General features: G+C 35.1%; 1 protein-coding gene across 8 annotated transcripts in view; it reads left to right on the plus strand.

Moving 5' to 3' along the window:
* The window catches only part of ULK4 (unc-51 like kinase 4), a 240,153-nt gene that overhangs the window by 31,733 nt on the left and 196,051 nt on the right, over window positions 1–12,369 (plus strand). For all 8 annotated transcript variants that reach the window (XM_082044443.1, XM_082044446.1, XM_082044445.1 and 5 more), the window contains exon 17: window positions 304–382. In XM_082044443.1, the coding sequence (XP_081900569.1) occupies window positions 304–382 (79 nt within the window). The remainder of the gene's footprint in view (window positions 1–303; window positions 383–12,369) is intronic.

The raw sequence follows: 12,369 nt of genomic DNA on the forward strand, positions 1-12,369 counted from the left end.
GTTATAGTAAAAGTGAACATGAGTGTGAGTGATTAGTAAGACTACAATAAACTAAAGAACCTTCATTCTTCAGTGCTAAAGGAATATCTTTATGCATGGATTTATTGCTAATTGAGCTGAAATACTGAAATAATTTCATGGTACAAAGAAAATAGAAATGAGAAGAAAATGAGAGCTGTAAATAGCACTTTAAAAATTTCCTGTCCTTAGCAATCTGTGTGAAATAGAAACGAGACATAATTGTTATTGTGATATTTTTGAGATAGTCTTTTTGCACCCACAAAAAAATTGTTTGATATGCAGACGTGCCAAAGTTGCTCGAGTGATTGGTTTACTGGCGTTACACACATCTGAACTTGGAGAAAATGTACCTGCTTCTGAGGTAACTTTCAAGGTTTTTTTTTTGGGGGGGGGGGCGAGGGGAGGCAGTTTTGCTAATCCTTTTACTTTTTATGTCAGAAAATTTCACATCTTTTTTTTTTTTTTTTTTAAATCCTGCTTTATTTTTTCTCATGTGTGTAAATGGGAATATAATTAATTAAATGAATTAAATGTATAAACCTTTGAGTTTATTCCTATATAGTTGAGGTTCTGATCTTTACTCACCTGTGGCAAAACTACCCACCAATGATAAAACTCTAGCGTTTTTTTCCTCCTTTTCAGAAAATTAAGTAGTCACTGTCATACTTCTTGTGCATGTGTGTGTAACAAGAAAAAAATGTGTTGACATAATTGGTTATCCTGAAATGTAATTACTGTAATTAGTGTAAAAACAGTACAATTGACTCTTATAAATCCCTTTTTTCCAAAAAGTAATTGAGATGGGACTAATCTGAGCATCCTCACAGTTCTTGAAGAATGTATGTGATGAAGGTTGTAATTTTCTTTGGAGAAGAAAAATATTTTTAATAATTTTTTTCAGTTTTCATGGTCAGTAGTTGACTTAAACAGAAGACTGATTAGACAAAGTGATCTTACTGTCCTTTTTTGCATGTGACACATGCACACAAATTGCATAAATTTGACAGAATCTGCTATTTAATATTTGTTTAAAGTGTGAATGTGACATTACTTCTACTTCATGAAGTCAGGATTTGAATGTAAGGAGTGTTTGAATGTGAGAAATAACTGCTAAACACACATAACAAATATACTTCCATACTCTGCAGATCTGGCGTGTAGGAACATGGTTAATAGTTGACTTCTTTGGCAATGTGGCTAAGGATTATTTAGTTGTTCTAGGTTGTTCTGGTTTCTTCTTAGTGAACATTAAGAATGATTACTGTTATTATATTGCTTAACATCAAAGTTCTGCATTGAAAGCTCAAAAACTTTAAACATTAGTGTTGTTACTTAGAGGTTTGTTTCTGTTTTGTTTTATTTTGTTTTATTTTTTTTTGTTTTTAAAATAAGGTTACAAAGTAGGGAAAGAGTCCTTATGGTTACAGTCATTGAAGTTTGGTCAAAGTCTTTCAATATTGACAGTTGCATGTCAATTGAATTCCAGGTTGCAATTTAAGTAAGTGCACTCTTGTCTGTGGTAGATTTTCCTTATATTAAACTTTTAAAAGTTCCAGTAAAAATACTTGAAAGTAATTTTCAGATGTCCATGAAACTTTTGGCTTTAGGTGTTTGTTTAGGTGTTTAGCACTAATATAGTCAGCGATAGTTTTCCTAGCTTCTCAGTTTCCATCTGAAAAAATATATATCCTAGTCCGCTTTTGTGTACGTAAAAGCAATAGACTGAAGTAGTTTTACACTGAGCTATAATATTATTTTGTTAAAAATGGTTCATTTTTAAAAATATGAACATAAAAATTGTTCATGAATGGAATCTAGCATGTTTAGAAATATGCGTAAGTCTGAGACTGAGCATTAAAACTGAAGGACTAGAAAGGAAAATTAATTTTCATGATTGCTTTCTGTTCCCATTCTTATGTGAATGAAAATTAATTTTTAGATACATTCATTGGGAAAATGAGGATCTATTTTAAAATTTAGCAAGTCTGAGTTATTATACCATTCAAAAGGCACCTGCTGTGCTTGCTGTGATGACATTAGTTCCAAGTTTTTCTCCCAAAGTAATATTTCTGAATTTAAAAAATATTTTAGAATGCTTACACAGAATCAGAATGAGGAAAAAATTGACTCCTAATATTAGGATAACAACATAACCTAAAATAACTTTCTGTGATCCAGGTCTTATAGACTAAAGATATATGAGCGACTGGTCTACTTATAGTTGGTTCCATATTGTTTCCTTTTCAGTTCCTACTAACTTCTAATATTGTTTGCATTTTTGAGTCCTGATGGACAGAGGTGATCTCTCTGTAGAACTATCTCCTATAGTCCCAAAACTTAGTTTGCAAGTGTGAGAAGTCAGTTCAGAATTTGTGAAGATGCGATTCTGGAATTATTGTTGCTCTCTCTGTGTACCATGCTGTGTATACCAAGTTTTCTTTCCAATTTTTGTTGCTCAGTCACAGCCCCTTTGCAGTTCTTTGTTTCCTCGTTATGCACTCTTCCAGTTATTTGTGGTTTCTTGTGTACTTTTAAAGTAACACAGGACCTAATAAAGGCTTGTGCAGGACACCACTGCTGGCCCTTTCATATTGAAATTCGTCTCTTCATTTCTGCCTCCTATAATTGTTTACCCATTTGCACATTTCTTTAAGGATAGTTCCTCTATATTTGGCGTTGAATCGGCATAATTAACCTGTTTATTGCTGTTTTTTAAACAGTTTGTTAAATGGTAGTAATATTAACTCCTGAAAAAGCAGAAAAACTTTAGGAAAGAAATGAAGCTTCATCCTCATTTTACATGCTAAAGTAAACTTTTGTATACTGTATTCCAAAAACCTTTAACGTGTTGTTTTTTAAAGAACTTTATTTTATTTTTTATTTGTTTGTGTGTTTTGTTTTTTAATAAAATGTTCTTATTCAGGTGATTGGTTAACAGCAATTTGCTTTGAATGTAGCCACTAGAGGTCACTAAAATGCAAAAATAAAACAAACTTTCAGGGGCTAGACAAAGATATGGAACTGCGCACTATCTTTATTCTGCTGATGTATTCTAATATGTAGGTCATATTAGAAAAAATAGTAATGAATGAATATTTATGCCTGTGAATTCACTTGCAGTTGATCTATTTCCAGTTAAGTATTTTTAAGAAGAATACTGAAAAAATGAGACTGATCTTAGAATACAACAAGGAAATTGATCTCTTGTATATTTTTCTTCAAATCTCATTCTTATGTTAAAGATGAAGACATTTTATGTGCAATTTCTTCTATTTGGAGGTTGCAATAAGGTCACTTTTTTCTGACTTAGTAATGTATTTTTTTTCACGGAATTGCTCTTTACATATCTGAAACATAATTTCCTCTTATTTATTTCGAGTTATCTTAGAAAAACACCAAAATGTTAGTTTTATCTTTATATTTAGGTTTTGAAACTGGTTCTTTAGGAACTAGATTGTATGGGAAAAAAAAATATTTTCCAGGATTCTTGGAAAAAAAAAACTGCTTATTCTTCATCTTGCAGAAAGAAAAATTCTTCCCAAGTTAGGGAGGTTTGCTTCCATGTATGTCTAAGTTGCCTTACTGATTAAAAGAAACTATTGTTCTTTCCTCTCTGTGAGTAGATTGGGCCTTCTACCATCTAGGACACAGCTGCTCTGATGTGAAATTTCCAACTTGGTCTTTTATTTTAGTAAGAGGTGACAGAGCAACTTGACAGAATGTCTCCATGCTGAGGAGTAGTGTCCTCTGTCTGGTAGGAGATCAGCCTCTTCCACCTGTTGAGTCGCTCTCTGCCTGTCCTTTTTGAGGCAAAAATCCAGTCCTTTTCATTACCTCTTTTAAATTTGTTGATTGGGAATATCAGTCTCACACTGCCAGTGGGCAGCTGTGCCCCCTTTTTTTTTACAAACCTGGGTCGACTGCTCTACTGAATGTTTAAAGGGCTCAGAGAACCCGCTGCAGCCTCTGCGCTGCAAGCCCCTTTGCAAAGCCTTTGGCTTGTGGGATTCCATTGCCAAGTTAACAAACTAAATAGCCCAAGGGGAATGACAGCGTGTTAGAATTTCTCCATAATACTGAGCTTAGAATGTGATTCCCTTGTCAAAGCAGTGGAATATCTCGATTTATCTTTTCATCCAGATTGAAACACCATATAATTTGAGCCTTTTTATTTCTGACTTGTTGAAGTAAAATTTCATGATTTTCTACAGTTGCAAAGCAGCTGCATCATTACAGGTGCAGTTTCATGACCTGTGAACTCATATGTAGACTCTAGCTAGTCTGACTGTATCTAGTTTGTTCTAGGTCTACCGTTGGTTATCATTCAAATTCATACAGAATGCCAGTTTTAATTAATGTTCCTAGCTTATCTCTCTGATAACTCCTGTTTCTAGGTCTGTCCACGTCTGCCCATATTGTAAGGAGATTAAAATAAAAATGGTTTCATTTGGCCATTTATTCCCAACCTATTTAGTTTTAAAGTTGTTTTATTGTAAAATAACTTTTTGAGTCTGCTCACAAATGATTATAATTTTAGTGTATCCTTCTTTGTTTCCTCTAAGGACACTTTGAAACAAACAAACCAAACCCACACCAAAAAACACCCCAATTAAAAAAAAAACTGTGAACAGGAGACAGAAGCTATAGCAGAGTGTGTGCATGAGAACTTACACGTGTGCACACACATAGATGTCCACTGTTTTGTAAAATGATTAAAAGCTTAAAATTATCTTTCTGGCATAATCACGATTGTCACTTAATACTTTGGTAACAGCAATAGGAGATTCTATTTAAGTTTTTTTGAGTGACTTTTAGTAAACTTGCAACCTTTATAATAAATTTCTTCAGTTTATTTTCAGCAACTGGGTCCACTGCATATAACTTACATACTTGCCTGGGGCACATGGCAGGAAGACAAACAAATAAAAGATCAACATTTGTCTGCTGGCATTTTGTTCTGCTGGCAGAAACTCAGGGTGTGTTTGAGAAAAGTTATTCCAAGCTAATAAATAAAAAATGTAAATATAATTAAATTAACAACTGTGGCTCTGTCAAGCATGGCAATTCTGGATTGTTGGAGAAAATCTTAAGAGCCTTATTGTAACTGTAGGAATATTTCGCCGCTCCTCCCCTTCAAAAAATTAATTTTCTCGATCTGATTAATTAGGCTCGCTTTATGTTTGAAGTCCAAACCAAGTTGGTAGTAGAAACAAGGAAACTCTCTGCCAGGTTTTAAGGTAGAGGGGGCACATCCCCACCATCAACTTTTACTGGAATGCTATACCCAGTTCCAGTCTACTTATCCCCGAAAAGGCACTGTAGGAATTAAAGATGTTTTTGAGGAAAAACAGTAAGAATGATTAAATAAGGGTCCTGAAGAGTGTCAGACTCTTTAGTAAAAATGTGTTTTGGAATTATCCTCAAATGCTGAGTGATATAGGGAAATATATATTGGGATGTTTTTCCTATATTGTAGTTTAGGAATAAAGCCACCTCATGAAGTTGAAAAGTGGCAAATTAAGATCCAATGAGAGGATGCATAATGAGACAAAGAAGCGCCTTTCCACATGAGAACATGAAAGCTGAAAAGTGGCAAATTTCAAATAAGTTCCAAGTGTTGGTACAGTTAATGGGAGTATCAGACTTAAAATAGCAAGCGCTAGCAAAACATTTCTGAAAGCTGCATACTTCAGATTTAATGTCAGTACCTAATTGTTCAGAGTTAGGAGTTAATTTTGACTAGCGTGCCCAAGCTCACTTTCAGGTTTTTTTTTGTACCTTTTTTAAAAAAACATCTGGAGCTGATCACTCACAAAACCAAAGTGCAGTCTTGATCCAGTTGACAGCTGCTTAGCATGTTGTGTTTTTATTGACAGAGTCTTGTCTTGTGAAATCATGATTTTTTTTCCATATGTCTTGATTTTAAGCATTGGAGTAACAATTTTTTTTTTAGAATAAAAATATTGTCATACGAAAACTTACTGTCACAGTTGGTTTATACCTGATAACACACATTGACTTAGGTCAAGTTCTTTTTAATATCTATTGAATGTATTTGTATCTGGGGAAACTCATTTACCTTTAATATTGTTGTGTAACTTTTTTATGTTGATTATTTCAGAAGTAAACTTATTTGTATGAAGAAAGTAGAACACTAAAATAAATTTCTATTTTTGAATGAAACATTGAAAAAATGTTACCTTCATTCTGTGAAAGTGATGTGCAATTTGGGTGCAAGATTGCCACATTTAAATTGCTTGTGTATAGAATAGCATATCTTACATCATAGAACACTTTAAAAGGCTTCTTTATAATTTATTATAATGATGGAAACATTTCATGTCTCACTAGACAGCTTGTAGGACTATTTTCAGCATATATGCTTTCCTGTAATCACAGATTTTTGTTGATTCTAACTCTTTGATATCTTTGCCCATCTCTACTGTTATATTTTTGCAACACAAGCTGTGAGATTTCTGTTTAAAGCATAGTGTGACTTTGTTTTCTGGATCCATGGCCCTTCTCACTGTCTTTCTTTCTAAAGTGTTAAATGTTTCATGTTTCAAGTGTTCTGCTTTAAGGTTTTCATTTTAACATTACGTAGTCATTTGCTCTTATACAGTTAGCTATTTCCATGTTAGCACAGCTAAAGAAACAATTATCTCACAAAAACGTTGTTAAATAATTACTTCTTTAACACTACAACTAGTATTTGAAGGTTATGGTCTCAGTATTGGTGCAAACCATCCTTTCCTAGGGCTGCAAAGTATAAAACCTCGAAGCTTCTTTGATTTGGAAGGCAGCTGGAGGATTCTTGTCTTGATCCTAGGGTGACAAGCAGTTTCAGGTTAACTTACTTCCAGAGGAAAATGATGATTAGATTAAGTGTACCAGAAATCTGACAGCTACCTTGATTATGTATGTACTGTACAGTGGGAAGCTTAGTTTTTCTGACTGTTGTACTATGTGGGCTATGCTGAACTAATTTCAGTTTGTCCCTCCTCCGCCATCAGTTTCCTGAGGCTTTAGAATATACTTGTGTCCTGATCTGTCTATGCATGGAATAATTGTGCCTTTATTGGTTGTATTTGGGAATCTAAACGGAAAATGTTCCGCAGTTTTTATAGCTTTTCTGCTTTATTCATACACACAGAGAAAAAGATGAATTGAATATGCATTTTATATTTTTTCTTAAAGCCCAAAAAATCAGTACAAGTACAATCAAATCCTGTACAGGAAATGTAATCTACCTTGCTGTTATTTTCACAAAAACATAAGGGTGGTTATCCTGCAGCACTAGAAAGGGCAAGATTCAGCCTGTCAACAGTACTAGATGAATGTGATATTAACAAATAAACTGTCAGCCACTCCACCGGTTACCTTTGGGAATATACCCTTAGCTTTCTTGCTCAAGCCTGTACTTTTGAAAGCACTGAGAACTGTTTCATGGAGAGGAAAAATTCCAAATATTATAAAGCCCTGAGAGCATTTACTGCCTGCAGTTCCCTCTATTTAAAATTAGGCAGCTTGATCCATATATAGAAAATGCAGTAGGAATACTTGCACAATCCTTGCTTTTACAGCTAACAAGCAGATCTGTCGGCTAACGAAGCCTTTCTCATGAATTGACTTGCAGCTGGCTGACTTTTGAATTTAATTACACAAAGGCTACCACTTAGCATATTCACCTCTTCCTTTGTTAGCTATCACAAAGTTTAAACAGAAAATCCTTGGTTTAGGAGGGTATGTTCTGATACATAATAGAGTAATCTCTGAGTTTTTTCTGTGTGTAGTGTGTTCAAAATATTTTCATATATGTACTAGTTTGGTGTAGAATCATAGAATCTGCTGGGGGAGGTTTAGGTTGGACATTAGGAAAAGGTTCTTCCTCCAGAGGGTGGTGGAGCACTGAACAGGCTCCCCAGGGAGGTGTCACGGCCCCAAGCCTGACAGTGTTCAAGAAGAGACTGGACAACACCCTCAGACACATGGTGTGAACTGTGGGGTTGTCCTGCGCAGGGACAGGAGTTGGACTTGATGATCCTTGTGGTCCCTTCCAACTCAGGACATTCTATGTTCACTTCTTAGATTGACAAAAGAGGTTCCTCTGACTTTCAAATAGCTTTTCCAGCTAACTGAAACATTTTTAATATATTAAAGAAAAAGTATGTTACAGGGCAAAGAATTTTATGTATTGAAAAGGACAGCTCCAACAGATCTTTTTAGGTTTATTATGTCTAAGACAAATCTGTTTACATTGTGTGGTTTTCCCCCTTTCAATTTTTTTTCTGGTTTACTGTAGAGCTGACATCTGTTTCTTTATCAATATTATAGATGGATGTGTCGTATACACTGGAGATATGTTTGGGGTGTGAAAGGCTAGGCAAACTAGATGGAATATTGTTTCTGTACTTAAAATAACCTAGCAAGAACAATTTTTTTTCCGTGAAAAAAGTGTAATATTTGCTTTTCTTACATTGCTACAGTATTAGCAAAACCATCAAATACCTACAGCAAATGAATTGTAAAGTTAGCGTTCTTACTGTGAGCAAGAGACCACACTGAAAATTTTTTCATGCACAAGCTTCTTGACATGAAACACTTGATTCTTTCTATTAAATCTGGAAAATATGTATCTATGTGAGGCTTTAAATATTTCCTGGCATAATTTTGATGCTGGTTGCCTATTGTTTGCAAAGTCACATCACACAGTATTGCAATTCTATGTTGTGTTGCTATTAGATTTTTAAAATTTTATTATTAAAGCTTGGCTTAGCTGTGAATTTGGTTTTAATAAATTTTTGATACTTTTAATATCTTTTGAGTCCACCGACTTTGGGTCTCTGAGAGCTGGTTTACAATTTGCTCATGGAAGTGTTCAGCCCTTGCAACTAAGTATGTACCTTGAAGAATGAACCTAAAAGAGAGCCCTTCTTCCATCTCGTTTTGTCTTGCACTTGCAAATTAATCAGCTCACAGACTAGTAACAGGAGAAAAAAATCCAGCCTTTTCCTCCAAAGCACATACTTGCTCGATTGACACAATTAGGCTACAGCATGTTTTTGTGATAGAAATTGCACACTGGTGGTAGCTGAAAAGCCTAATTTCCTGCTGCCTTCTGATTACAGCACTAAAAGACACTCAAACTAGACTCTGGGAAAAACAAAAAGTTATTTTAGTCTGAAAGACATTTTTAAAATAATTCTGTAGAGAATAAGGAAATTTCTAGCTGGAAGTTTGGTCTAGTTTGTATCTTCACTGAGCAGAATGAAGGAATTTCAGGGAAATAATTTCAAAGAAAATTTATGGAAAATCATCAAAAATCTATAGAATTTTTAAAATATGAAAAAATCTATGTATAATTAGTCAATCTAAAATATCCTACATGGATATTTTATTGATCGACATTGATCTTCAAGAGTGTCGTCAGTATGGCTTCTAAATCAAATGGATAAAAGGTGCACTGCCTGGAAGCAGAAAGTGATGACTTAGTGAAACTTCACAGAGAGTTACACAAAGAATAAAAATCCAGAAACATGATATTCGAAGAGGGGAGGGGAGAGGAGAGGGAGAGGAGAGGGAGAGGAGAGGGAGAGGGAGAGGAGAGGGAGAGGAGAGGGAGAGGAGAGGGAGAGGGAGAGGAGAGGGAGAGGAGAGGGAGAGGAGAGGGAGAGGAGAGGGAGAGGAGAGGGAGAGGGAGAGGGAGAGGAGAGGGAGAGGAGAGGAGAGGAGAGGAGAGGAGAGGAGAGGAGAGGAGAGGAGAGGAGAGGAGAGGAGAGGAGAGGAGAGGAGAGGAGAGGAGAGGAGAGGAGAGGAGAGGAGAGGAGAGGAGAGGAGAGGAGAGGAGAGGAGAGGAGAGGACCTCTCTGGATGCTCCTGCCCAATCACATTCTGTGAAGACTGGTTTCTAGTTCTAGTTTACATCTTTAGATATAAACCAGCTCCAGCTGATTGCCACTGACCTCAGTTTTGAAGGCAGAAATCTTTCTAATTCAGGGAACCTTCACTTTTTGGACTCCTGAGCAATTTTTTTCATTCCTGCCCTTGGCAAAAATGAAAACAGGATCTCTTTCCTGTTTGGAGCAAATGTTATTGGTTTTTTTCCTGTCATTAAAAAACTTCAGACTTGGGGGCTGGGATGGAAATTGGATATTTTCATGAACATCTGCAGCTGAGGTAATGTAATAATACATCCTTCATGACAGACTAGGAGAAGAAATAACTTCTTTTTTTTCTTAAAAATAACACAAAAAATAACAACCAAGCAAACCCCAGAGCTTCTGGACAGTTCTTTTAGATGCATTTTTTATTTGTAAGCAAACATAACAAATTTGTTAGTTAACTTCTACTATTTGTGTCTGATTGTATCCCTTTGGGATCTTGAGTTGATTCCAAAGCAAGTTGGTGGACCCTCCATTTGAGGTCATGACATCTGGTTGGGTACTCATCTGCTAAGGCCTCTTCCTACAGCAGTTACATGATGATTTTAATGATGAATCAATTTTGCATTGTGTTTCACTTGGAAAATGGTCATACATCCATCTTATCTTGCTCCATAGAGGAATTCTAGAGGCATTATATTTCTACAGAAGATGTGTAATATGTTGTACATTTGCTTCTCTTTATTTTTACATTCTGGACAGTATTGATACCACATCCATAGTCTGATCATCAGGCTTCCCTTCAGTCTTCCTCATTCCAAGATTCAGTTTATTGTACTGAACACAAAATTTGCAAAACCTGAATACTTTGCCGACTCAGACCCTTTCTTTTTGTATCTGCACCCCACAGAAGAGCTTGACAAAAGTGTCTGTTTCCATCTTGCCACCTGAGTCTTCAGTCAAGCCACTTGTTTATGTCAGAATATTTAACCCACTTTCACTGAGGTGCAGTGGGTCACGGGTACATGTGGATCCAGCTCCTGATTAAGTGCAGTTATCCCTTGTAATGTTTTAACTATTCATATTCTATTGAGAAGCGAGGGAGGCAACACACTCAAGATCTTCAGAAAGGGCTGATCATCTTTATTTTCGTGCACCATTTAAAATGAGTACTTAGTATAAATATTACTGTAGTTTCTTTTCTGGTTAGCAGCAATATAACCAGGGGGTACTTTCTCAGCCTAGTGAGAGTGCTTTTCTCCAAGGAAAGTGAGATTGCTTTGACATTACTTGCCCATGTTACATGATGTGTGTGTACTCACAAGAAAATGAACTGAAAAGTAATTTCCATTATGCTTGAGGCATAGACAGTTTTTATTGCTGTGAGGGTCTGCAGAATTCTAAATATGTTTTAAATTCCACTAATACTTGCGAAAGTCATACTAATAGATCAAAGATGGAGTAATATAATAAATCTATACATTGGCACTTTACGTCTTAAGGTATAAAATAAGTTCTCTTTTTGAATATGCTGTAATATTCACTTCTGGACTCCTGAAACTGCCAGGAAACTTCTAGCTATAGCTTGAAATGGGTCGGGAAACTGCTGCAGGTAATATATCAAATCCGCACACTATTTTTGTAAATGAAGGTACTGTCTCTCCAGATATGAATCTTTCTTCCTTCTTCTCTTGTTATAGCTATAATATATCCATCCAGTTTGACAGCTAGTGTAAAAGGTGTAGGCAATTTATTAAATTTAAGGTGCTTTTACCAGACAGTGTAGGACTTGCAGTTCATTACTATTTACTTCAGTGAAAGGGAAAATGTAAACAAATTGAAAAGAAAAAAAGGTACTATAGGTAAGGAGACTTTATTTGTCAAACTATTTATTTAAAATAAATTTGATTTTTCTGTTGTGCATTTTTCCAGGTAATGTACTTTCTTTACCTAAAATTTATACTAGCCTTTGATGTTGAATCAAAGTCTTTGAGCAGATTTTTTTCAAGTCCTATATTTTTCCTTAACCTGGGGTAATTATTTAATGTTCAGTGCCTTCTGCCATAGTACCCCCATGTAATCATATTAGTCTTTGGATTTTGGTATTTTAATTTTGCTTTTCTTTTTATGAATCTACCTACAGTTACTAAAATTAACCTTTAATGGGCAAACTTATAAAAATATGTAGATAATCAGTATAAAAATTCACACAACATATTCTTTTTCTCTTTAACAAAGATTTAACAATTTTATTGCAAGTCAGTCACTGATCTTATGGGTCAGATATCTTCAAGCAGATCTTCCCCCTTGTTTAATAAACCAGCTTTTTAAAAAATGAAAATGTGAATTTATTGCAGTGTTGACTAGATTTTTGGCAGTTTTTGTTTGTGCACAGGAAAGGAAATAACTTCTTAGTTTGAATTTTAACTCAGTTTTACCACGTTTGTTGCTCAAATATGAGAAAAGT

This window comes from Streptopelia decaocto (genome assembly GCF_964273445.1).
Source record: "Streptopelia decaocto genome assembly, chromosome: 2".
NCBI lineage: Eukaryota > Metazoa > Chordata > Aves > Columbiformes > Columbidae > Streptopelia > Streptopelia decaocto.